The sequence below is a fragment of the Vombatus ursinus genome, unplaced genomic scaffold, assembly GCF_900497805.2.
Source record: "Vombatus ursinus unplaced genomic scaffold, bare-nosed wombat genome assembly UNPS02014770.1, whole genome shotgun sequence".
Lineage (NCBI taxonomy): Eukaryota > Metazoa > Chordata > Mammalia > Diprotodontia > Vombatidae > Vombatus > Vombatus ursinus.
Window position 1 is genome coordinate 2,670,700 of NW_020954548.1, and position 25,011 is coordinate 2,695,710.

Genomic DNA, 25,011 nt, shown 5'->3' on the forward strand with positions numbered 1-25,011 from the left:
TTATGTGATGTTACTCATGACTGCAAGTATGTATTTTATTCAAAAAGAAGAGAATAGAGTGTTGTAAAGTTAAGAAGATAAATTGATAAGAACAATTCAGAAATCAGAAGAGGGAGATATGATATAGAACATTTTAATTAGGACATTTTTATTTATGATTCTTATCAAAGTCAATATCAGATTTACAAATGATACAAAGACAAAATTTATCAGATTTGCAAATGGTACAAAGTTCGGAGAGATAGTTATAATTTTGGGTAATAGTATAGGGATCTAAAAAAAACTAAACAGCCTGGAATGATTGACAAAATCTAATATGATGAATTTTAATAGAAGGTAATATAAAGCCCTATACTTGTTCAAATAATCAATTGCCCAAATAATATATGAGTAATTTATAGCTAGAGAGCAGGTTTTATAAAAAAAACTATTTGGAGGTTTTAGGGGAATGTAAGCTCAATGTAAGTCAATATCACGATGTACAAACCAAAAAAGCTAGTGGAATCTTTGACCACATTAATAGAGGTATAGTGTCCTGGATGAGATAATTGATAGTTCCACTGTTTTCTACTTCATTAAGACATTGTCTGGAGTATTGCGTCTAGCTCTGGGTACCACATTTAGTACATTGGCAAGGAGGGTAAGCAGGATGATGAGAGCATTAGAGACCATGCTATACAAGGATAAGTTGAAGGCACTGAGAAGCTGGGAAAGAAAAGACTTGTGGGGACATGCTGTCTGTCTTCAAGTATTTGAAAGGCTGTTACATGGAAGAATAATTAAACTTGTTCTGCTTAGTGGTTCTGTTTAGCCACAAAGGACAGAATAAGAAGCAGTGGTGCTACCTGGAGAGCCAGATTTTGGCTCAATAGGTTGGAAAACTTCCTCATAATTTAAACTATCTACCAGTGAAATAGGTTGTCTCAAGAGGTAGTCAATTCCCCGTCACTGGAGATCTTTGAGCAATGGTTGGATGACTAATTCTTGAAGATATTGGAAAGGTGATACCTGGTCAGGTACAGATTGGAGTACATGGCTTCTGAGGTTTTTTCCAACTCAGAGACGGAATGATTCTTTGAAGCAAAGGATAGTGTGAGGGCATTGATTGTGGAACAGGGAGCTGAGGATTTATAGGGATTACATCAAATGTAAAGAAAAGAGGCCTAGAAAGAATTTTGAATCTTTTGACAATTAACTTCCCCTAATCCCCAACTTTGCGTGGTTCCAGCCTTACATATACAATTTTGGGATGGGGAAATAAGGACACTAGAGGGAAATCTCTCTTCTACTGAATGAGGAGGCGAGATATGGGTGCTCTAGCTTTGTGTGTGGATGTGCAAATCACTACAGGTAGGAAGCCATCCTAGGTTTATCCAATGGGTATACCCTATCTTTGTGGGTGTACGTATGTATCCTAACTTTGTGTTGGTCTGTACTGGGGTTGTGGGGACAGACATTTTAGCTCTCATGTTAAGCTTTCAGATCACTGAGATCTTTTTCAGATGAACTGCTTACCTAGCTACAAAACTTCCATTTTGTGCCATTTTGGAAGTTGTGTTTTGAACCCAAATGTGAGATCCTGTATTTATCCCTATTAGATTTTATTTTAGATCAGTATTCTGGTCTGATGAGATCATCTTAGATCTTTATTCTATCACCCAGTACATTCACTGTAACTTCCAATTTTCAATCATTTGTAAATTTGGTAAGCATGCCATCTATGCATTCAATCATTAATAAAAATATTAAGTAGAAAAAAGCCTAACACAAATTCATAGGGGGCATTGCACTGAGCTGATATCAATCTCTTAATAACTACTCTATGGGTCTGATCATTTGACCAGTTTTGAGGAACACCCAACTATACTCTGATCTAACCCTAAGCTTTCTACCTTGTCCACAGGGGTATCCTACCTGTATATGTGGGTAGGTGTCTGGTTTTGTGTACATGGGTGGGGTGGCTTACATCTATGTATATGTAGATATCCTAGCTCTGTGTTGGGTCTGTCCTAACAATTTGCATGGATTTTCTTTCACTTGGTGTTTGTGTGTGTGTGAGTGTGTGTGTATGGTCCTACCTCTGTGAGTCCTAGCTATGTGGGGGTGTGCTGGTTCTGTAGATGGGTCCTCTCATTTATGACGGGGTCTTGCTTGGGGAGTAATAAAGGCTAGATAGGGTGGAACTGAGGGGTCTGATGCTCTGATCCTGTAGCATTTCAGTTGTAGAGCATCCTATCTCCTAGTGCAAGGGCTGTTGGAGCTATAGATAATGAAGCTGAGCTAATTTCCCAGCTGCTGCACAGCTGGGAACACAGCTGTGAGTGGTATCTGGGCTATTATCCCTCTGCCAAGGCAGGAGTTTTAGTTGGAGGAGAGAATCCAAGAGACGGGCAGAAGAAGGAGGGCTGCCCGAGTTTTGTACACAGGAGAGAATGTTGACATTGACTGCCCAGGTGTGAAGGTGATCAGTGAATCTAATATATTTTTTTTATTGTCTTGCATAACTGAAATTGCTGATTAGGTAGTACTACGCTATCCTTCAGTAACATCCTCCTCCCTTGTGTCAATGTGCCACGGCAATGATCTTGAGTTAACAGCCATACCAGCTAAATACAAGCTCTGGCAGGTCTTGTCAATCTGGAAAGGTTTTGAGTACAGGCCTGCTGATGGATTGTCACCTGAGGATCAGCCTACATAAGCATGGAGATACATATCACATGAGGAATATTTTTGGCTGCAACAACTCATGAAACCATCTGCTGTGGTGTGGAGGGGCTGTTATCTGAGTTAGGGGAACAAGTGTGCATACTGATAAAATCATAGACCTTTTGAAGAATTGACATCAGTGCAACATCTGTAAGGAGGTACAAAGCCTAGAAGGATTGTGGCTGGCTATACTTGAGTATGCAAGGCAAGGATTTAATACAGAAGAATTGACATATAGGGTGATTGTCTTAAAGTAGCCCCATTCATTCTTTTTCCCTCCTGTTTATTTGCATGGGAGGTCCAGAAGATCTTGAGGGGTTCTGGGGAGCCATGGTGCCTCAGACTCACACAGCTCTTTGAAGTTCATTGCAAGGCAGTGTCTGAAATGATTTGAGGCAGGAAGCATGTTGACATTTAAGCAATTTATACTAGTAAAAGGGACTTTCTAACCTGGAATCAGATAGTTTTGTGACAATGACATGGATCTGTCTAGTGGGAAGAAAGGAATTCAAAAGACAGACTAAATACCCATGCTGGCTGACCTGTGTTCCACCATAGCTTAACCCCTGGGGCTAAGACTGTGGGAGTTGACAAATTTTTTCTCTTCAAATAGAGGGAAAGCTGTGTCCGGTCCTTTTTTAACTATTGGGTGTGTGAGGGCCCTACCCTTTTTAAAAAATTGTTGCTTAGTATCTAGGGTCCAAGTTAAAAAAGAATAGGTAAAGTCTGCTCCTCTTATGAGGAAGAAACAGCAGCATCTCAGTTGAGGATTCCAGCTAAACCTCAGTAGGCAACAGCTGTGAGAACAGTCCAGGGTAGACAAAGGTGAAGAACAGAGGAAATGAGACATGATATCCAGCAGAGCAATGAAATGCCATTACCAGAAGACCTCAGCAGGCTTGCTTGACACATATGCTGGCCACACTGGTTTCCTCTGTGCCTCTTCATGTATGTGCACTTGCCACATGTATTCTCTATTTACATGAGCCCTAATTCCCTCTCTTCCAATGTGTGCTCTTGAGAATGTCTACTCTTCTCACTGATGATCTGCGTATTTATGAGAGATTGTATCTCAGGCTTATGTGAGGATGTTTTATTGCTACTTTTCTAAGTTATTTCATCAAATGCTGTTGTTGTTTTTTTTTAACTGATGTCATCTGGCTGAGTAGTAAAAATAAATACCATTGCAGAGATTCCTAAACTATGGTTTTCAGTGAATGTAGGCCGAGTATTTAGAATCTGGGGAAGCTTTTCTAGAGATCACATTTGTGAGATGGGGTTCTCCAGCTATTATACATTGTATATGATACTGAAGTTGTTTGGAAACAAAGAGTTTTTTCCATTAGATCTGATTACTGGTACCTTGGCTTGTAGTAAGAAGCCTCCTACAGGGGCTTGAGAAGTCCTTCTGTTGTTTACTGAGGAAACTAATGAAAGGGCTGTGACATATCATAAAGCATGGAATAACTAAGTAATTACAAATATAGCATTTTGTCCAATTAGTTCCAGAAACAAGAAGTTAGATTTATTTTACAAATTAATCAAATGCATGTAAATGTATATAACTGTCTCAATCTCATCAAGGAAGTGTGCTAACCATTCTGGCTACCTGCTTACTACTTATTGCATTAGGAGTCATCTTTTGCTTATATCACCTAGGCACAATTCACTCCCGTCTTAGCAGAAAGACCAAACCACATCCCCCTTGGCTGCTTTATTCTCCTTTGAGTTCCACCAAAATGGCTGATGGAGGCCAATGAATTGTGTTGCTGTGGCCTGTTTTCTCCCGGTGGCTTCATGTCAGGTGGAAGAAGGTATAGCCGCCACTGCTATGCGTCTTACTTTCACTTTACAGGGAACCTCTAGAATTTATCTTATCTTCTCTTAGCAACAGCAGGCTTGCCTTGGGGTTGATGATTCAACATGCAGGATTGCCTAGGGACACATCAGCCCCTTCCTGCCTTTTCCAGGTTTTGATCATTGTATTGCACTGGCTTTCCCAAGTGATGTCAGACCAGCTTTTGCCTTTTCCATCATCTGCTACTTTAAACAATAGCATTGGCTCTTTGAGCAAAGATACCTCTAGCCTGAGACTAAGCACTCACCTATCAATCTAGGTTATGGAAATGCACACTTCTCCCCACTGAGAAACACGTCAGACACCAGTAAGCACAGAGTACATACCCCAAGCAGCTCATTTAAAAAGCCAGCATCACACACAATAGATGGTTTGCAAAGCCTGTGTCAGTTACTAAATGGCCTTTCCATCAGTGATCACATTCACGGCCTAGGCAAGCTGACACTCACTTCAAATACTCCACTCCATCTGGGGTGGCTGGTACATTGTACCTTCTCATATATTCATACATCTCTGGGAAGCTTTGCTTCACATAATCTTCAGCACTGCTTTCCCGAACTGTTCCAAATCGAAAGCCTTGGGAGGGATGATGAAGCTAAGAGAAAGAAAAACAAAGAAAAAAGCAAGGCTATACTGTCATTCATGTAATTAATTTCAATACCCTCCTAATTCTTCACTTCCTGGAACTTAAAGAAAATGTAAAAGTACAGTTGCCTACATGGCCACACACATATATACATTTATGTATCTTAGCATTCACATCAGGCGTCTTTCTTTCTCCCAGGACATTGGGAAAATCTGTCAATCAGCATTTAAGTAAGAGAATACTAACCTTTGGTTGCCATGTTGAGCTGTATGGAAAAGAGCTAACGTTACCATATATTAACTGTAACAAGAATGGTTTTTCTGTGTGACTTACAGAATCAGTCTGTTTATTTGACAGCTACTTTTTATATATGGTATCAGACCTAAATCATTCTCTTAAATCTCTGCAGGCTGTATTTCTCTTTGACTAGAAAGAACAATACAAAATTTTAAATAAGTTTTCTAATCTGTGATTACAAGGCATTTTCCCAAAGCTATTGGTTTATAAATTAAAGTTGTGAAGGAATCTCTTTTGTGTTTACCCAATTTATATTTGTGGTATTTTATTGTTTTACTTTATCTAAAGTAAATGTTTGGTTTTGTGGCGAAAGGACCTGGTTGCTTTAAGAAGTCAGGACATAAAAATGCTGAGTTATTTACCCAGATAGAGTTGTGCTTAAAGAGGATTAAGATCAAGCTGTTGCGTGGAAGAGAGGTGGCCAGACGCAGAGATATCATATGCCTGAATAATAAAAGGCAGCTGAGAATACTGGAGTAGGTAAACAGAAAACTAGGATGATGGAGTGAGGGCTGGGGGAAAGGGAAGGAAACTGTAGCTTCTCTGGAAAACAAGAAAGACAAATTAGGTTCATCGAGCCTAGTAAATAGTCAGGACATGTTAGTGTGGAATTTGATATTGGATTTTAACTACTTCACATCTCAGAATAAGATAAGATTAAAAGCAGATCTGTGGAGTCAGATAAACAAAAAAAAAGAAATTGAGCATTTTTCACACTTGAATAATACAGTTTATAGTTTGTGCTTGGGCTTTTTTCTTTTTTACGTTTGTTTTATATGGTATTTCACATTTTATATTAAAATTTTAATTTGATGACTTTTGGTTCAAAATGCATTTATTATAAAACCTTTGTTTGGATATATGGAGAATATGACTTTTTTTTAACCCTAAATTTTTCCCAGCCTGAAGAAAGTCTAGGTTGCTATGCCAGTACTATCCCAATGAAACAAGATTAATCTACTGGTGGCAACTACAAGAAGTGAAATACCATTTTATCCCCTACAGGTGTGTTGGCAAGCAGTCTGCTTGTTTCATTCAGCTTGCTCTATGCAGACATATCAGTATCATCACAGGCCAGGTATACCACTTCTTCTCTTAGGACTCCAGATTTAGCAATAACAGTGAAGTCATGGATTCCAACAAGTACTAGAAGGGGTTAAACAACCTTAGGACATGCCTTGAGCCATGATGAAAACATTGTAATAGTACTTATACCTTGTATTGTGCCTGGCAAAGAGTAGAGGGTTAATAAATACTTGATTGATTGAAATCAATATTCCATAGCATCAGGAGGACACATTTTAAAGAGCTTACAGCATCTATTATATATGTGCCATCAAATCTCAGTGGGATAAGAATTGTAGTTTCTCATAACTACTGAAAGGTAACCTCTTTTGTGTGGGTGGTGTTTCCTGTAGCTAGTAAAATAACATGAGATTCAGCCACCAAGAGCAGTTGAGAAATGTTTCCAGCACACTCATGGAGAAGTCAGTTGGGTAGGTTGTGAGTATCTGAGTTAAGTGTGTTTTAGATATTTTTGCATCCCCACTTATGTAGAAAATGGGGGGGGGCACAGGATAATAATGGAATCAACCCCCTTTTTTTTTTAATAGTTGAGAGGTACTCAGTAGACCGGGATATCACAACCTCCCACAATCCCCAACAAAAGTTTACTTGAGAGAATGGGAAAAACTTAGAAGGTATTTTCTTTTTGGTAAGTTTTGTTATTGCCTTTTGTTTTCCCACCAGTCACTTCTTCTCAGCTTCCTGTGCCCTGCTGCATTAAATCTTTTCTTATAGCAAGGAAAAACGTTTAAACAAAGCCAACCAACACAGCATCTGTTGAGATACTGTACTCCCAATCAATAGTCCCACTCTTCTGGGAGGAGCAAGAGGGTTTCCTTACTAGCTCAGAAGGTATTTTCCAGGACACAGCTGTCCCTGACCTTTCAACACAGCATCATTACCACTCAGGTCTGTTATTTAATCTATATCTGAGATCCACAGCAGATGGTACTGCCTTGCTTTGTATAAGATGCTCCCCAAGACAGACAAAACTCATGAGAATACAAATAGATTCATATGGAAAGCTACTCAGGTATCTAGACTCCTCAGAGCCTCATTATTCTGTCACAAAGAGGTGTCACCCAATTCCAAAAGACTCATGATGGAAAATGTTATCCACATTCAGAGAAAGAACCATGGAGTCTGAATGCAGATTGAAGCATACTGTTTTCTCTCTCTCTTTTTTCTTTTTCATGGTTTTTCCCTTTTGTTCTGAATCTTCTTTCACAATATGACTAATGTGGAAATATGTTTAATATGATTGTACATGTATAGTCTATATCAGATTGCATGCTAAGGAGGGGAGGGAGGAGAAAAATTTGGAACCCAAAATCTTATAAAAGTGAATGTTAAAAACTAAAAAAAATAAATAAAACAAAGAGGTGTCACCTCCTCTTCTCTCCTCTCTTCTGTCAACAGGTAGCAGTGTAGTATTAATGACCTACTTAGAAACAGCAGCCTTGAAGCCTGGAGCTATCTTGCTTTTGTAAGCTGTCTGCAGACAGCCTCAGAGGAGGAGATATTCAGAGGTATTGCCAATACTGTCTTCTTTCTGCTATAGAGATCAATTGTCCTGCCTTTCTGATTGCTCTGATGTGTTCCCTACAGTGCTCGTTCTAGTGGATAGATATTCTCTTGGGCATTAGTAGAGACCCTTCCAAATCAAGCTCTTAGCTGCCATAGTTCCCTTTTTATCATTGATGGAATAAATGTTGAGTTTTTCATATTACATCTCTCTACTTCACATAGACTCATTTGTACCCACAAAATAATAATTTCATTTACTGAAATTCCATTGGAGTTTCCAGCCCTAACCACCTAGGAAAAACAAGCCTATTCAATCGGTAAAACTCCCCAAGAGATGAACTGGGGTTTCTTTTCTTCCTTTATGGTCCATTTCTGTTCCATTTCCATATAACTGCTTGTAGGGATGCTATGCCTGTTTGTGAGGCAAATGGCATCAAGGCTTTGAGAAAAGAGCCCTTCAGAAATAAAAATAGCTAAAAATCTGGGGGAAGCAGCATTTTATTCTGCTCAGCATACAGCATAGATATTCAATGATTTATTTTAAAGACTATCTCGTAAGTTATGTACCTTACTTTGACATATGTACCTCATTTGATCAAATGAGATACTTGTAAAACAGCACAGTGACTGGCATATAGTAGGTGCTTAATAAGTGCTTATTCTCGTCCCTTTCCCATTTGCTTTGACATGGCAACAGACCACATTCCTTATTACAGGAAGAAGAAAATGTCAAATGTGAATCCAATTCCCCTCTATAGTTTGCTTTCCTCTTTTCTCTTGATCTCTTTCTTTCCCTTACTGTTTTCTATTAGAAATCTTCTATTAGTTCTCTTTTTCTCTCTCACTGATTCCTTTAGATTGTAAGCTCCTTGAGGACAAGGCTGCCTTTTTCTTCCTTTTGTATCCCCAGCACTTAGCACAGTGCCCAGGACATAGTTGGTACCTATTGACTGACTCTATGATTCCTTCAAAATTATTTTTTCTTCCTTAAAAAGGCATACACTACTATCTTATGAAATACTTGTACAAAGGTTCATAAATATCCATGTTGAGGATATTTATGACTAGGAAAGGAAGTAAGTTATTTATGTAGTGGGAACAATGGATAGTGACTGAAAGACTATAGGGCTGCGCTCAAACCATCAGAATTTTCAAAGAATCAAAAGGCCTCCTACATTTTGGATAGATCCTTTTCGCAGAATGTATAAAAACATGGTTTAGAATTAAACAGGATGAGAAAGGGTGGTTGGGTTGTGATTTGTACCAATGGAAAGATTCCCTACATAGATGAGAGTACAGATGAAAGAACACAAGATTTGGATCCAGGAGGCAAGGGCCCAAGTCTCAGCTCCATTACTTCTTACCAGGTCCCACCCTTACAGCCTTTCCTCTCTCTGTATCCACTGGCTTCATCCCTTCAGTTTAGAAAAAGGCCTAGATCTCCCTCATTCTTTACTCCACTTTACATTGCTATTTCTTTAAACTATCTTCCAATATCTTTCCTCCTTATCATAGTCTATATCTAGAAAAAAAGCCATCTGCTTTCATATCTTTCACGTCCGTGCATTCCATCCTTTTAACTCCTTGAAATCTGGCATCTAACTTTTAACTCCGCCACTGGACTGAAACTGCTTTTCTCAATACAGTTAACAACTATGAAGATAACTCATAATCTACATCCAGCCTCTTATCTCTGAATCGTCCATTAGCATCTCAAAGTCAAGACATCACCTTCCTGATGTCATTGGTTCTCTTAGAGAATGAAGGACAAACAACAAACAATATCAACATCCTTTTAGGTTTGTAACCTTAGAGTTGTTTATCACTCTTCAATCTTCCTTATCCCCTGTATCCCATTAGTTGCTAAGTCTTGCTAATTCAACCTCCAAAACATCTTTCACATCTGTCCCTTTCTCTCTACTTCAGTTCTGGCTTTTATCTCTTTCCTGGACAATTGTAATAGTCTTGGAATTTTTCTATGCCCTCTCCGTGTGGTTGTCAAAGTGACACGCCTAAAGTGTAGGTCTGATCATGACACTCCTATGCTCAAGAAGTTTCACTGATTGCCTCTTGCCTCTACGATAAAATAACACCAACTTTTCTACGTGGCATTTAAAACCCTACATAAGTTGGCTTCAACTTATCTTTCCAGTTTTATTTCACATTATTGCCCCACATGTAATTTATATTCTAGTCAAATCAGTCTCTACATGGTCTTCTTCTTCTTATTGTTAATGATGATGATGATGCTAACAATGATGATGATATGTAGCATTTATATAGCACTTTGATTTACCAAGCACTTTATAGATGGTATCTCATTTGATCCATAGAACAACCCCGTGAAATAGGGTATATTAGGAAACTAAAGCTGAGAATGGGGTGAAATAATTTACCTGGAGGCAGACAGCTAGGAAGTATCTGAGGCAGGATTTGAGTTCAAATCATCCTGATTACATTGCACTATCTGTTCCCCACATATAAGCTATTTTCTATGTCTGGCATGCTCTCCTTCATATTGACCTCTACTCCTTGGAATCCCTAGCCCTGTTCGAAGGTCAGCTCAAGTGGTGTCTCCTACACGAAACCTTTCTAGATACTCTCAGTTGCTATCATTCCCAGCTTGAAATTACTTTGTATTACTTTTTGTAATACAACTTGTATTTATTTTTTGTGTATATTTTGTATTTTTTAATTTATTAATTGAATCGACTTATTTGTTCTCCCAGTTAAATATAAGCTACTTAAGGGCAAGGCTCTTTTCATTTTCAACTTTGCATCCCCATAGCCTAGTACAATGTAGCACAGTGGTTCTCAAACTTTTTGGTCTCAGGATCCCTTTATTGAGGATCACCCCCTCCCTCCCGCACAAAGAGCTTTTGTTTAAATAGGTTATATCTATCAATATTTATTGTATTATAAATTAAATATCTTAGTATTATTATAAAATAGTTTTGACCTTGTAGATATCTTGAAAGGGTCTCAGGAACCCCTAGGAGTCCTCAGGCCACACTTTGAGAAACACTGGCCTAGCACATATTAGCTGCTTAATAAATGTTTATTTAATTGAATTATGTAGTACTTTTATAACTTACAAGAAGATATTTGATTTCTTAGGGCCTCAATTTCTTCCTATAGAAAATGAGAGATTTGCCCTAGTGATTAGATGATTTCCAAGGTCCTTTTCAGTGCTGGATCTTATTGGCCACTATGAAGAAAAATATTGCAGCAATTTTAATAACTCTCTAGTCACAAAATTATAGAATATGAGTTGGAAAGGGCCTTAGGACTCATCTTTTTCAGCCTCCTTCTATTCAGTGAGGAAAGTTTTTTATCTATCTGTCTACACACATATATACATATATATGTATATATATTCATACATACATATATGCATGTATGAAATATGAAAGTTCATTCGAGATGAAGTTTACACAGCCAGTGATGTCAAAGAAGGATGTTGAATATATACAGGAAGTTGTGAACTAAACTAATCATTTTGGAAAACAATTTGGAACTATGCCCTAAAGGGCTATGAAAGTGCATACTCTTTCACAATCAACATCACTATTAGATTTTTACCCCAAACAGCTCAACAAAAAGGAGAAGAACCTATACATACAAAAATACTTATAGCAGTTCTTTTTGTGGTGGTAAAGAATTAGAAACTGAGCGGGTGCCCATCAGCTGGGGAATGACTGAATAAATTGTGGTATATGATTGTGGTGGAATACTACTGTGCTTTAAGAAATGATGAAGTGAATGGTTTCAGAAAAACCTGGGAAGATGTATATGAGCTGATTCAAAGTGAAGTAAACAGAACTAGGAGAATATTGTACATAGTAACAGCAATATTGTAGTGACAGTCAACTCTGATCAATACAAGGCTCATAGCAGATCCAAAGGACTCCTTATGAAGAATGCTGTTGACCTCCAGAAAGAGAACTAATGAATTCTGAGTGCAGATTGAAACATATTTTCTTTTATAACATGACTAATGTGAAAATATATTTTGCATGACTTCGTATGCATAATAGGTATTGTATTTCTTGCCTTCTCAATGAGTGGGAGAAGGGCAGGAGGAAGGGCAAGAATTTAGGACTGAAAATAAAAAAAAAAGAAAATGTACAGGGGACTAATCACTCTTAAACTATGTGGTTGCCACTTAGCTAAGACTTCACAGAATGAGAAATATTATCTCTAATGTTTCAGTGAAATACTCTACCAACTGCTTTGACTTCATATTTGTGTCATTCTAGTGAGTCTCCTTGGGAATTATTTGAGATTAAGCTCTTTATTAGCACAAAGGGTTATAATATTAGAGGAATACTGAATCCTATCCAAAACAACTGCACGCAGAGAAAAACCACTTTGAATGTTCAAGGAATAATCATTTCCCAGTGAGCAGAAAAGAAGTGACTCAGAACAAAATGGAAGGGATTATTATGTAAAACCAAATATAAGAAAGGCTGCTGTGTATGAGGATAAACAGTTTAGAGAGAAAACACATGGGTATATACTCACAGAATGGTTGTGGATGAACATATATATGCCTTACATGTTATGAATACATTTGTGTGTGTGTGTATGTGTGTGTATCTATATATAATATATATCTTAGTAAATATGCAAAAAACAATGCTTCCATATGCAAAGAAGGAAAGTATCATTGTGTACAAAAACATAGCTCTTTATTATAAAACCCTCTGTAACATATAAGCATAGTCAAGCAAATCAAATCCACAGTCGATCCAAAAAATGTTTTGTTTTGTACCTTTAAGCTATCACTTTTGTCAATAGGTGGTTTCATCATAAGTCCTCTGGAAATATGATTGGTTTTTGCTTTGGTCAGAATTCTTGAATCTTTTAAGTTGTTTGTCTTTAGAATGCTATTGCTATCATATGTATTGTTCTCCTTGCACTGCTCACTTTACTTTTTTCATCAGTTCATGTTTCCCAGGATTCCCTTAGAATCACCATTTCCTATAGTATAGTACTATTCCATTATATTCATATATCAAAATTTGTCCAATGGGGAGCATTCTTTTAGTTTTCAGTTCTTTTTTTGCTCCTTTTAATGCCCCCTTCAGGATCAGCGAGCTTTATTGTTTGCAACTATTCCATCCCTGGCATTTTTCACCCCTTTACCATATCCCCCAATCTCTTCCTGTTTTCCAGTTGAATTTTATATATTTCTACAGCAAACTGTGTGAATATGTGTGTTTCAACCCACTTTTTTTAATCAGTTCAGATAAGAGTGAGGTTCATCTAACGTCCACTTTCCTTAATCTTCCTCCATGTTTGTATTTTCTTCTTAAGAACACCGATGATGAGAAATGTTTCATCCCAATCTTCTTCCATTCTATACTAGTTTGCTCTTTTTGTCCTTCTTTTCTTTCCTTCCTTAGATCCTTCACAACCCCCAAATCCTCTGTTTTTCTTATTCAGCTCTCTCAATACCTTTGAAGATGTTAAAGTATTGAAGGGATATTTCTTCTTCTCCCTGTATTAGAATATTAGTCCTTCATCACATAGGCCCTTCCAATTGCACAAATAAATTTACTTCTAAGTTTCTCTTGAGTGTTGTTTATACATTTCAAAGTTTTTACTCAGCTCTCTTATTTTAATCAAGGGCTCTAGAAAGTCCTCTATTTTGTTAGAGGTCCATTTTCTCCCTTGTAAGATTATATACAACCTTATAGGGTAAGTTACTCTTGTGTGTCTGTATGTATGTGTATGTACATATGCATATATGTGCACATATATGTATTTATCTTAGAATAGACTATGTTAAAACTTATTCAAGTAAACAACTCTCTGAAAATTAGGATAGATCAAATAGAAATCAATAATTCCATGAAAAAACAAGAAAAATTGGGACAAAATAAAAATATTGAAGAAATAGGTTTGAAGTTTCTGCCATCAAAAATTGCTCATCTAAAAAACAGGTCCAGGAGATACAATTTTTTTCTCTTTCTTTTTTTTTATAATTAATTAATTTATTTTTAGTTTTCAACATTTATTTTCATAAGATTTTGAGTTTTAAATTTTCTATCCTACCCTCTCCTCTCCCCTCCCCAAGATGGTGTGCAATCTGATATAGGCTCTACTTATACATTCATAATAAGCATATTTTCATATTAGTAATGATGTAAAGAAGAATTAGAACTAATGGGAGGAACCATGAGAAAGAAGAAACAAAACAAAACAACAAAAGAAAAACAGAGCAAACAGTATGCTTCCATCTGCATTCAAACTCCAAAGTTCTTTCTCTGGATGTGGATAGCATTTTCCATCGTGAATCTTTTGGAGTTGTCTTAGATCCTTGCATTGCTGAGAAGAGGTAAGTCTATCAAGGTTAGTCATCACATAGTGTGGCTGTTACTATGTACAATGTCCTCCTGGTTCTGCTCATTTTACTTAGCATCAGTTCATCTAAGTCTTCCCAGGTTTTTCTGAAGTCCGCCAGCTCATCATTTCTTATAGCACAATGGTATTTTATTACATTCATATACCACAACTTGTTCAGCCATTCCCTAATTGATGGGCATCCTCTCAATGTCCAATTCTTTGCCACCACAAAAAGAGCTGCTATAAATATTTTTGTACATGTGGGTCCTCTTGCCATTTTTATGAAGGGAGATCCATTTAAAAATCATCAGACTCTCCAGAAATCATGTTTTTAAAGCCTGGACACCACACCTCAAAAAGCCATAAATAAAAATGAAAAATCAAGTGTACCAAATCCATAATCAAATATATTTGAAATATGTGTGTATACACACTAAATTTTGGACTATTTTATTCCAGAATGTCCTTTCATTTATTGTAGAAGCTGACAGGTCTGGTATAATTCTGACTGGAGTTCTTTGGTACTTGACTCTTTCTCTCTGCTTGAAACATTTTTTTCTTTGACTTGGAAGCTATGGATTTTGGATATGACATTCCTGGAACTTTTACATTTGGGGTTTCTTTCAGGTGTGATCTGTGGATCCTTTCTATTTTCACTTTGTCCTCTGGTTTGAATATATCTGGGAAGTTGTCATTTATGATTTTTTGAAGTATATTGCCCAGGTTTTTAAAATCATGATTTTCAGGGAGTCTGATGGTCCTTAAATTCCATCTCCTTGACCTGTTTTCCAGATAAATAATTTCTGATAGCAAAAAATTTTACATCTTCTATTTTGTCAAAGTTTTTACTTTGTCCTAGTATTTCTTACTTTTTCAAGGATTTATTGATTTCTATTTAGTCCATTCTAATTTTTAGGGAATTGTTTAATTAAGTAAGGTTTAACAAGTTCTTTTCTAAGTTATATTTTTTCCTCTCTAATTCTTTCATTCAAATTTTTTATTTCATTTTTAATCTAATGCTTCATTTCATCTGGACATTTATATGGGCCTGATGAAAAATACTTTTTTCTTTCTTTTGAATCTCTGCTTGTCATTTTTATGGAGTTACTGTGTCCTTTAGGTTAGATTTTAGTGTACTTCTTGAAGTATTGTAATTCTTTAGAGTGATCTGAATCTCCAGACTTAGTTCCTGAATTGGGGCTTTGTGCCAGGGCCAGAATTCATTTTCTACTGCACTTTTAAGTAGGGTGGTCATCTCTGCTCATTGTTGATCTGCTTCAACTGGGTTCCTTCATTGACATACATTTCCTGGGTGTTCACTGGATGTTTAAGTTTCAGAAGTGCTGGGTCTTCATGTCTTCTTTGGTATCTGAGTGCAGATAGGCAGGAGAAGAACCAGAAGAGAATCATATAATAAAAACTTAGGGACAAGAGAACAGCCAAGAGAAAGGGGTGACTAATAACTTGAAAAGCAGCTTAGAGGTCAGCTGAGGATGAAGACAGAAAAAACCTTCAGATTTAGCAGAGGGAAGTCGCTGGTAACTTGGGAAAGAGAAGTTTCAGTAGAATGGTGAGTTCAGAAGCAAGGGCTTAAGGAATGAGTTGGTGAGGAAGTTCAGGCAATGAGCGTAACTGAATCCAATTCATCATGTGCTTCTGCAGTAATAATAATAATAATAGTTCACATTTATATAGTGCTTTGAGGGGAGGCTTAGTGTTGGATAGAAATCTGGCCTTGGCCTCAGAGCCAAGATTCCACGAGTTTAAGCCACGCCTCTGACATATACTGGTTCTCTGACCCCTGGGCAAGTCACTTAACCTCTCAATGCCCCTTGGCAACTCTCTAAAACCATAAATTGCAGAAAAGGTCCTCATCTGAATTGGCAAAGATAATTTCCTTACTAGGGAGTTCTGTACACTAGTGAAATTAAAGGTCTGGACCAAAAATAAAAATAATACTTTCGGGTTTGCAAAATCTATTACTTGAATTATTTCATTTATTCCTCACAGTAATCTTGTACTCAAAGGACATAGTATAATGTCATAGCTACTTTGCGTGGAAAAGACCTTTGTAAACTTGCATGATAGGAAAATATGCAGGAGGTATTTTGGGAGGCCTTACAAATCCATATTAATCAATTATGCCAGCATTTCTTTCATGAGAATCACCTCTACAGCATATCCTACTTTGAAGAGAATTTTTGGAGGATATTCTATGGATTCTGTAGGTGAGTAAAAGGGTCAGGTTGCTCGCTTGGGAAAAGTGGGGAAATTAAATTGCAACCTGGAATCATTCAAAGGTAAGTCCAAGGTCTAAATGCAATTGGTGCAGCAGAGAACAAAATTGATTATGACCTAATGCTTGCTTGGTGCGAAATTAATTTGATCACTTCAGGTTAAATCCTTCACCTGTAAAGTGGTGGTAATAACACTTTCACTGCCTACCTCACAGGACTGTTGTCAGGAAAGTGTTTTGTAAACCTTAAAGCATTATGATAATAAGCACTATTCTCAACAGCTGTGCTATTACACCATTCATTACAGATTAGAAATTAGATGAGTCCAATCTTTAGTTATCATTGTGTAATGCCACCTCCATGTTCAGAGCTGACTTCAAAATGATTATCAAACAGGGTTTGAGTTTAGGGCTATTATTACTTAGCTCAATAAAATTCTAGACCCTCCCTCCCTCCTTTCCTCCTTCCCTCCCTCCTTTCCTCCCTCCCTCCCTCCTTTCCTTCCTTCCTTCTTTCTCTTTCCTCGTTTTGTTCCTCTTGCATGCTTCCCTTTCTTTCCATCTTTCAGTCACTCATAGAATGTGCCCGTGTCTGGGACAGCTAGGTGGCACAGTGGATAGAGCACCGGCCCTCAAGTCAGGAGGACCTGAGTTCAAATCCGACCTCAGACCAAACACTTGACACTTACTAGCTGTGTGACTCTGGCAAGTCACTTAACCCCAACTGCCTAAAAAAAAAAAAAGATGTGCCCATTCTGAGAGCCTGCAATAGAACCTCCTGCCATTAGAAGAAAACTGAGACAAAAACATGTATTAGAGGATTTGAACCCAGGAGTCATTGATGACTAATTTACTAATAATCCCTCTGCTATTGCCTGATCCTTTTGCTTTGCTCAAACAGATCTACTGGAGCTCATTTTGTTTTCCTCTCTTGCTCTGGGATCTGGACCATTCTTCTATCTACCAGAACAAGTTATCACTTCTCATATTCAGAGCTACTGCCTACTTTCTATTCAAACTCCTTCTCAAAGCACACCTCCTAGAAAAAAACAAACGAAAAAACCAGAAACAAACCCTATCTGGATTAAGTGGTCTGGGTGAATGAGCCCACATCCCTTTCACATTTCTGGAGAAACATAACCCTATTGGCACACACTACCCATATTAAATCCACAAAACAAATAATTGGTAGCCAAACAAAAATTAAACACATATGCCCATTCACAAGAGTGCAGCAAACACAAATGACTTAGAAGTCTAGTTCATTTGGGACCCTTAGTGAGTACTAGCAGAAATTTACTTCTTAGACTGTACATGAGTACAGTTGATTATTTTCTAGCAAACTCTGGGAGGAAGTAAAGACCGTAGTTAAGTCCTCTGATATCAGAAAAAAAACACTCATGCTCCCCCTGTGTGTAATTAATTTGCTATTCAGCTGAATTATCAGGTAAGAAATGGCCAGTGGCCCATGGAAAATCCACTTCCCTCTCTGGTTACCATAGAGCAGCGGGCATTGCAGATGGGGTTGGCAGTAATTTTACTTCAGAGCCTGCAGTCAGCAATTTGAGCCTGATTAAATCTAAATGAACGAAAATACTGAAAATTTATCTCCAGCTTTGGTGACATATTAAGCCTTTTGGCAAAAGCTCAAGTAGAGCTACCCAAATCCACAGCATGCTGGTGCCTTACTGTGGAGAGGTTATTTAGCCTGTAGAAGACTGAGGTGGAGTTGGGGGTAGGGTTAATGAGTGATAACTGTCTTCCAAGTATTGGAAGGGCTGCCATATGCAAAAGGGATTATGGTTGTTCTGTTTGGCCCCAGAGGACAGAACTAGGACCAATAGGTGCAAATTACAGAGAAGCAGATTTAGGTTTAATGTCAGGAAAGAAATTCCTAAAAATTACAGCCATCCAAAAGTGGAAGGAGCTGATCTGAGAAGTGCTGACTCTTCCCTTACTGGAAGTTCTTAAGCAAAGAGTATCAGAACACTGCATGGGTAGAACATACAGAGGATTCTTTTTCAGGTATGACTTGGGCCAAATGGCCTCTGAGATCCCTTCCAGCTGTGATTTTATGATGGCATGATCTGGTATAAAGGCAGATCCATCTTGTACCTCCTCCAAAAGGGGGAAGGGAAGGGTAAGGTGAAGGTGAAGGGAATGAGCTTTTAAATAGTGCTTACTATGTGCTAGTTACTGTGCTAAGTGCTTTACAAATCTTTCACTTGATCTCATATATCTCATCCTTCAGAAGTGATTATTAACTGGAATAATAATAATAGCTCATATTTATAAATATTACAAACACTTTTCTCACAACAACTTTGTAAGTAGGTAGTGTAAATATTATTATTCCCATTTTATACATGAGGAAACTGAGTCTTAAAGAAGCTAAGTTAGTTGCTCAAGGTCACAAAGCAAGCTAGTGGCAGTCAGTATTCCAAGTCTCCAGTGCAGTGCTCTTTCTCATAAGCACCCCATAGAATTTCATCTTAAGGCAGCTCTATAACATGGCCTATGAGGACAGCGATATGATAAGTATTCACTGTGTATTTACTATTACCAGAAACTGAAGTATGGGACGCTGGTAGTAGATCCCTTCATATCTATTGGCTCGCCATATTTCTTGCCATATACTGACCTACTGAGAGACGTTAGGGGTGATATTGTTCACATAGGCTAAGAAGTCAGTCTGAGGAGAAGGAACTTGAAAGAATCAGACTGCTCTTTTTTTGGCAATTGTGAGGAGGAGTGAGCAGATGGAGCCTTGATTGACATGCAGTAGAAACACTCAACTTTGATGCTTCTTCCTCAATATTCATGTCTTCCTTGTGGGACCAGCAGCAGCATCTCTGACTTTGTAGGAGTGGCTAGAATCCAGACACCCGGCGGCTGGGACTGTCTACTCTGCTGCCTTGGGGCTTCTGTGTGCTGCATTAATCATCAAGGCAGGCATCACGTTTTGGCCTTCTACTCTGACTACTTCTTATTGCTAAGTAAATGAAAGCATGACCCTTAATTTTGCTTTGTATACCAACTGAGTTCAATGATAAATGACTTAGTGGAAACCTCATTGCCACTCCCTAAGTGTGTGACTTCCGGTAAGTCCCTTCCCCAATTTGAGCTTAAATTTCCTCCTCTATAGTATAAAGTAGTTGGGTTAGACCAGGGGTTCTTAACCTGGGATCCACAGACCATCTGCAGGTAGATTTCAGGAGGATCCATGAATTTGGATGGGAAGAAAAATGACATTACAATTTTGGTTTCCTTTATAGTACCATATATTTTATTTTGTGCATTTAGAAATATTTTTCTGAAAAGGCAGTTATAGGTATAGCCAGGCTGCCAAAGGGTTGTAATACATGCAAAAAACCATGAAGTACCTTTCCTAGGCTATCTTTAAATTCTCTCCCTGTTCTGACATTCCATAATTCCATGATTCTACTTGTTAGAGTTTACATTACAATCTTTGGGTGATGTATTGTTATTATTATTTACTGTTGCCCAACCACATAAAATGTAAGAGGTAGCATGTGTGTATGTGTGTGCGTGTATATACATACATATATACGTACACGCATGTGCATATATGTATAGATGTATGAACATATGTACATGTGTGTAAATGTGTTTAAGGTTAAACATATGCAAGAATTTAGTTTGGAGAAAAGTGACAGACTATTCTTACCCTACTTAGAGAAAAGCTTGATTCAGGATTAAAAAAATAATGAACCTAATTAAAAAATCCCCAAGAACTTAGCTGAATTGAAGACTAGTTAATTTAAAAACAAGTCAATAAAACAGCCTTACTGCTTTAAAAAAAAAAAAAACAAACCCCAACTGAAGTGTTTTCTCTTACTTTCATTGTTTTTAAAAATGCCATCTGTTATCTCTATTAAAGTGTTTACAAATAACTTTTTTTAACTCAACAAAAATGGCTTCCAAAATTTAACTTTTTTTTTTAAAGCCTTACATCAACTTTTTCCTCTACATTGGACTACCTTTCTGTTGCATAGGTCTGCTTATATCACTCTGCTCAAAAATCTTCAGGGGTTCCATAGCACTTATTGACTAAAGTGCATACACCTTTGACTGTCATTCAAAGATCTCTCTTCATTCATTTTGCTCCAGACGCAACAGACTTTTCTCTGTTCCTCAGACAGATCTCATGCTTTTCTGTTCCCTTGCTCAGTGTATTCCCCGGGCTGCCCCGCCCCCGCCCATTTTCTCTCTGTTTCATGCTCCCCCTCTCCCTTGTCTTTTTTTTCTCCCTTTCTTTCTCTCTTCTCTCTGTCTCTCTCACTCCTGTTCTTTCTTTCTCTCCCTTATCTCTCTTTCTGACTCCCCTTCTTTCTCTATCTTTTTTTCTCTCTTTCTTGCTCCACCCTCCTCTCCCTAGTGGATTCCAATCTATTTCTTAAAGCTCAATGCAAGTGCCACCTTCTGCTCCAAACCTTCCTTGATGCCTCCAGTGAGTAACATTTTTTCCCCTTGGATCTCTACAACACTTTGTGTTGCACTATTTTAAAGCATTTATCTCATAACTGTCTGCATTATAGCTGTTTACACTTGTGCCTTTCTCCCGTTTCCCACTAGATTGTAAACTATGAAGGCAAGATCTATTTCATAAATAATTAAAAAAAATCTCTCTGAAGTTCTGGCACAGTGCTCTACACACAGAAAACAATTCATAAACATTTCAATGTTGAATTTGAATTGGATAGGTCCCCCAATTTGCACATGGGCTGCCAATTTGCAAACAGATCAATTTCTACATAAGGCTCATGTATGTGAAAATATATTTTACTGTATTATTTAAAATAACAGATTGCATACATATACATGTTAATGGAGCAGCAAAGAAATTAGAGGCTTAAAGCAATCCTTTTGGACATAGTGATAAGCAAGCTGCAGAAAGTTTTATTTCATGAGTATTCATATGCAAATCTTATTCCTTTTACCTTCAAATTTCTCTAAATGCAGGTGATATTTTTCATTTTTTGTATTTTTTTATGTTGCTTTTAGCCACATTGATGTCCTAGGCTCATTTCTGGCTTTATCATTTTTATTTCAGAGGGAAAACCAAAGCTTGACATATGTGAGATAGGCATGTGCCCATGAAGGAGAGTAGTCTGGGAATTATAGTTCCCCTAAGAGCTAGATCACTGTGCCCCTTTGCTCTCTATCTGTTGACCTATGGCACCATGCTTACTTGGGGTGGGGAAGGGATATTCCTTATTGGTTAAAGGTTTGGGGGCCACATCCAAATATTGTCTACTCTGCCTTCACCCTTCTGGGGCTTAGGGAAGGGCCAGGAATGGGTAATAAAATAGCTAGCATTTAAGGTTTGAAAAGTGCTTTACATGTATTATCTCAATTGATCCTCACAACAACTCTGGGAGGAAGGTACTATTGTTATCCCCAATAAAAAAATAAGGAAATTGAGTCTGAGAGATAGTAAGTGACTTGCTCAGGTTCATAGAGCTAGTAATGTCTGAGGCAGGATTTAACTCAGGTCTTTCTGATTCCAAGTCCAATGCTCTATCCACACAGAATAGGAGGAAGGGATGGAATAGATTCTAATTCAGTTGCCTGTCAGTCTAATCAGTGGTTTATGTTTAGAACTCAGACCTTATTTCTCCATAGTAAGAAGCCTACAGAATTGCAGAGGGACATTACAGGTCAGAGAACCGCAGATTTGGTTGGAAGGGACCTTAAAGGCCATCAAGACTAAACTCATTTTACAGCTGAGGAAAATGAGGTTAGTAAGTATCTGAGGTAGGATTTTGATCCAGTGGTACAGTAGATAGAGTGCTGGACCTGGAGTCAGGAAGACCTGAGTTCAAATCTAGTCTTAGACACTTACTAGCTGTGTGACCTTGGGCAAGGCACTTAAAGCTGTTTGCCTCACTTCCTCATCTGTACAATGAACTGGAGAGGGAAATGGCAAACCACTCCAGTATCTTTGCTAAGAAAACCCCAAATGCGGACATGAAGAGTCGGACATGAGTGAAACAGCTTAACAACACTAACAACTTCCTGACTTTAGTCTAATGCCCTATCCACTACGCTTGACTGCCTCTCGAAAGAGTAGAATTATACAGCCCACTGGATGTCACATTCTTCATAGAACTAGAGATGGAAGGGACCTTAGGATCAACTAGTCTCATCCTTTTAATTTACAGATGAGGAAAACTGAGGCACAGAGTAGTGAAGCTCCTTGCTGGAAGTTATACTGGTGCTAAATGACAGAGCTTGGATGTGAACTCAGGTCTACTTTCTCCAAATTCAACAGTATATATTCAGTTGCTCTTACACTACTCTATATGGCTTCCTTGCAAACATTGCCCCCAGGATTTTGTTTACATTTTCAGGATTATAAAGCAGGAACTGAAAAGAACCTCTGAGATTATTTACTCCAACCCTCTCATTTTACAGGTGAGGAAACTGAGGCCCAAGTAATTTACTCAAGTCACACAGATGGCTTCAGAGGAAGGTTTCAAATTCAAGAGCTCTGACTCCGGGGCTAGCCCTTTTTCTATTGTACCATATTCTTGTACAGCCCCCTCATTTTACAGAAGAAGAGTCTGGGGCCTAGAGGGAGAAAGGGATAGTTGTGTCCAGGTTATATAACTAGCAAGTGACAGAGTTGAGATTTAAACCCAGGTCCTAAATTCACATCCAATCAATGCTTTGTTCCACCAAATCCTATTGGCTTCACTCCCCTGGAGGCCTTTTAAATGCCTGTCTTTTTCTGTTCCTGTTTCATTTCTGGTCTTGACAGAATCAGACCCAAGTTCATATTGGATAAGAGTGATGTTACATATTCTCCTAGAAAAGGAAGGAACTCAGATCTCAGGCATAAAGTCCAAGCAAAAAAAAAAAAAAAAAAAAAGCAAGCTGAGGCTGGGATATGTGGGTGTGCTTACTTCAAATGCAATTGTGACTGTGATGATTTTCTGTGAATGATATGACTTACTCTCTCTGTGACCTTAGATTTGCTATTCAAACTTACTTGTTCTGCTTCAGTTTTCTCGTCTATAAAATGGGGATAAGGTGTGTACTTCCTAACTACACAATGTAATGGAAGAAGTTCTTTCAGTGTCACAAAAGCGTGAGTAATTACTATGAATAATAAATACAACAATTATAATAATAACTTCAGTAAGGTTAAGAATCCCTTCTTAACAGCAGAGTCAAGCTACTGAGGGCCAGATCTCTTTGAACACCTCCCCGGGAGTAGTGGGTGGTGGCATTAGATATGTTTGCTGTTAATAGTCGTCACAACCTCAGAACTTTTCCACCCATGGAACCTACTTATCCCCACAGGGCTTTGAAACCTGACTATGATGGAGACAGCTTGTTCTGCTCAGCTTTGCAGACAAGCACAAACAACTTGGCTCTTTAAGAGTTTTCAATTTTCAGTCTTCAGTTTTTATGTATTCAAATTTTCTCTTAATATACCTAATCCCCCCCAAGAGAAAGTCTGAGGAGAAGCCATGAATTATGACTTTCAGGGGAATGAACATTGCAGTTAATGTTCCAAGACAGCTTTCATTATAATCCTCTGTTTTCACATCCTCATATTTTTGTTTTTTGTAGTGATGGGGGAGGAGGAAGAGAGAGGAAAGGGAAAGAATTTTCCTTTGAGTTTAAGCTTTCCACAGAGTCACAGTGTGACTCAGCCCAAGGTGTTTTTTTTTTTAATGAAAGCTCTTGTGTAGAATGTCATCTGTTATTTTCAAGTTATAGCAGATAAGAAATCATTTCTTTTTTCACTCCAGTTCTAAGTATTATTGATTCATGGAAAATTTAAAATAAGGACCCCCATTCAAACTTCATCTATCACTTATGGCTTGGCTCAGAGATGGCATTTGAGTGTGCTTTAAAAGAATGATAAGTATCAAAGGCCAGATCTTGTCCCTTTATAACTGGATTAAAACATTTAGGACACAAACTATTTTATTGATTAGCAACAGTACCATAAGGCACAGAGAATTTTTCAGGGTGAGAATTAAGGTCATTGGCCCTTTACTGTAAATAGGCTTCTTAGGAGGATTCTAGATCACTATCAACACACTTTAAAAATTATTGATCTCTCACTTTTTATTTTAGTGTTTTCTTGCTTCTTTTTTTTTATTTTCCAGTTTCATTTTCTTTTATTAGATAAAACCTAGCATTAGTGGGATGCAAAATTCTGCCTGAAAGTTTGGGACCTGCCTTCAAATGCCCCCTCTGATAGCTACTAGCTGTGTAACTGTGGGTAAATCACGTCACCTCCCTTGACCTTTTCCCTCATCTGTAAAATGGGGAGGTTGGTCTGATGGCCACCAAAGTCCCTTCTAATTCTAGAGCAATGATTGAATGGAGTGCATTGGTTCACAA

General features: G+C 37.9%; 1 protein-coding gene across 1 annotated transcript in view; it reads right to left on the reverse strand.

Moving 5' to 3' along the window:
- The window catches only part of GRIN3A (glutamate ionotropic receptor NMDA type subunit 3A), a 217,483-nt gene that overhangs the window by 65,635 nt on the left and 126,837 nt on the right, over nt 1–25,011 (reverse strand). The window contains exon 5 of the mRNA XM_027863113.1: nt 5,014–5,159. Within this exon, the coding sequence (XP_027718914.1) occupies nt 5,014–5,159 (146 nt within the window). The remainder of the gene's footprint in view (nt 1–5,013; nt 5,160–25,011) is intronic.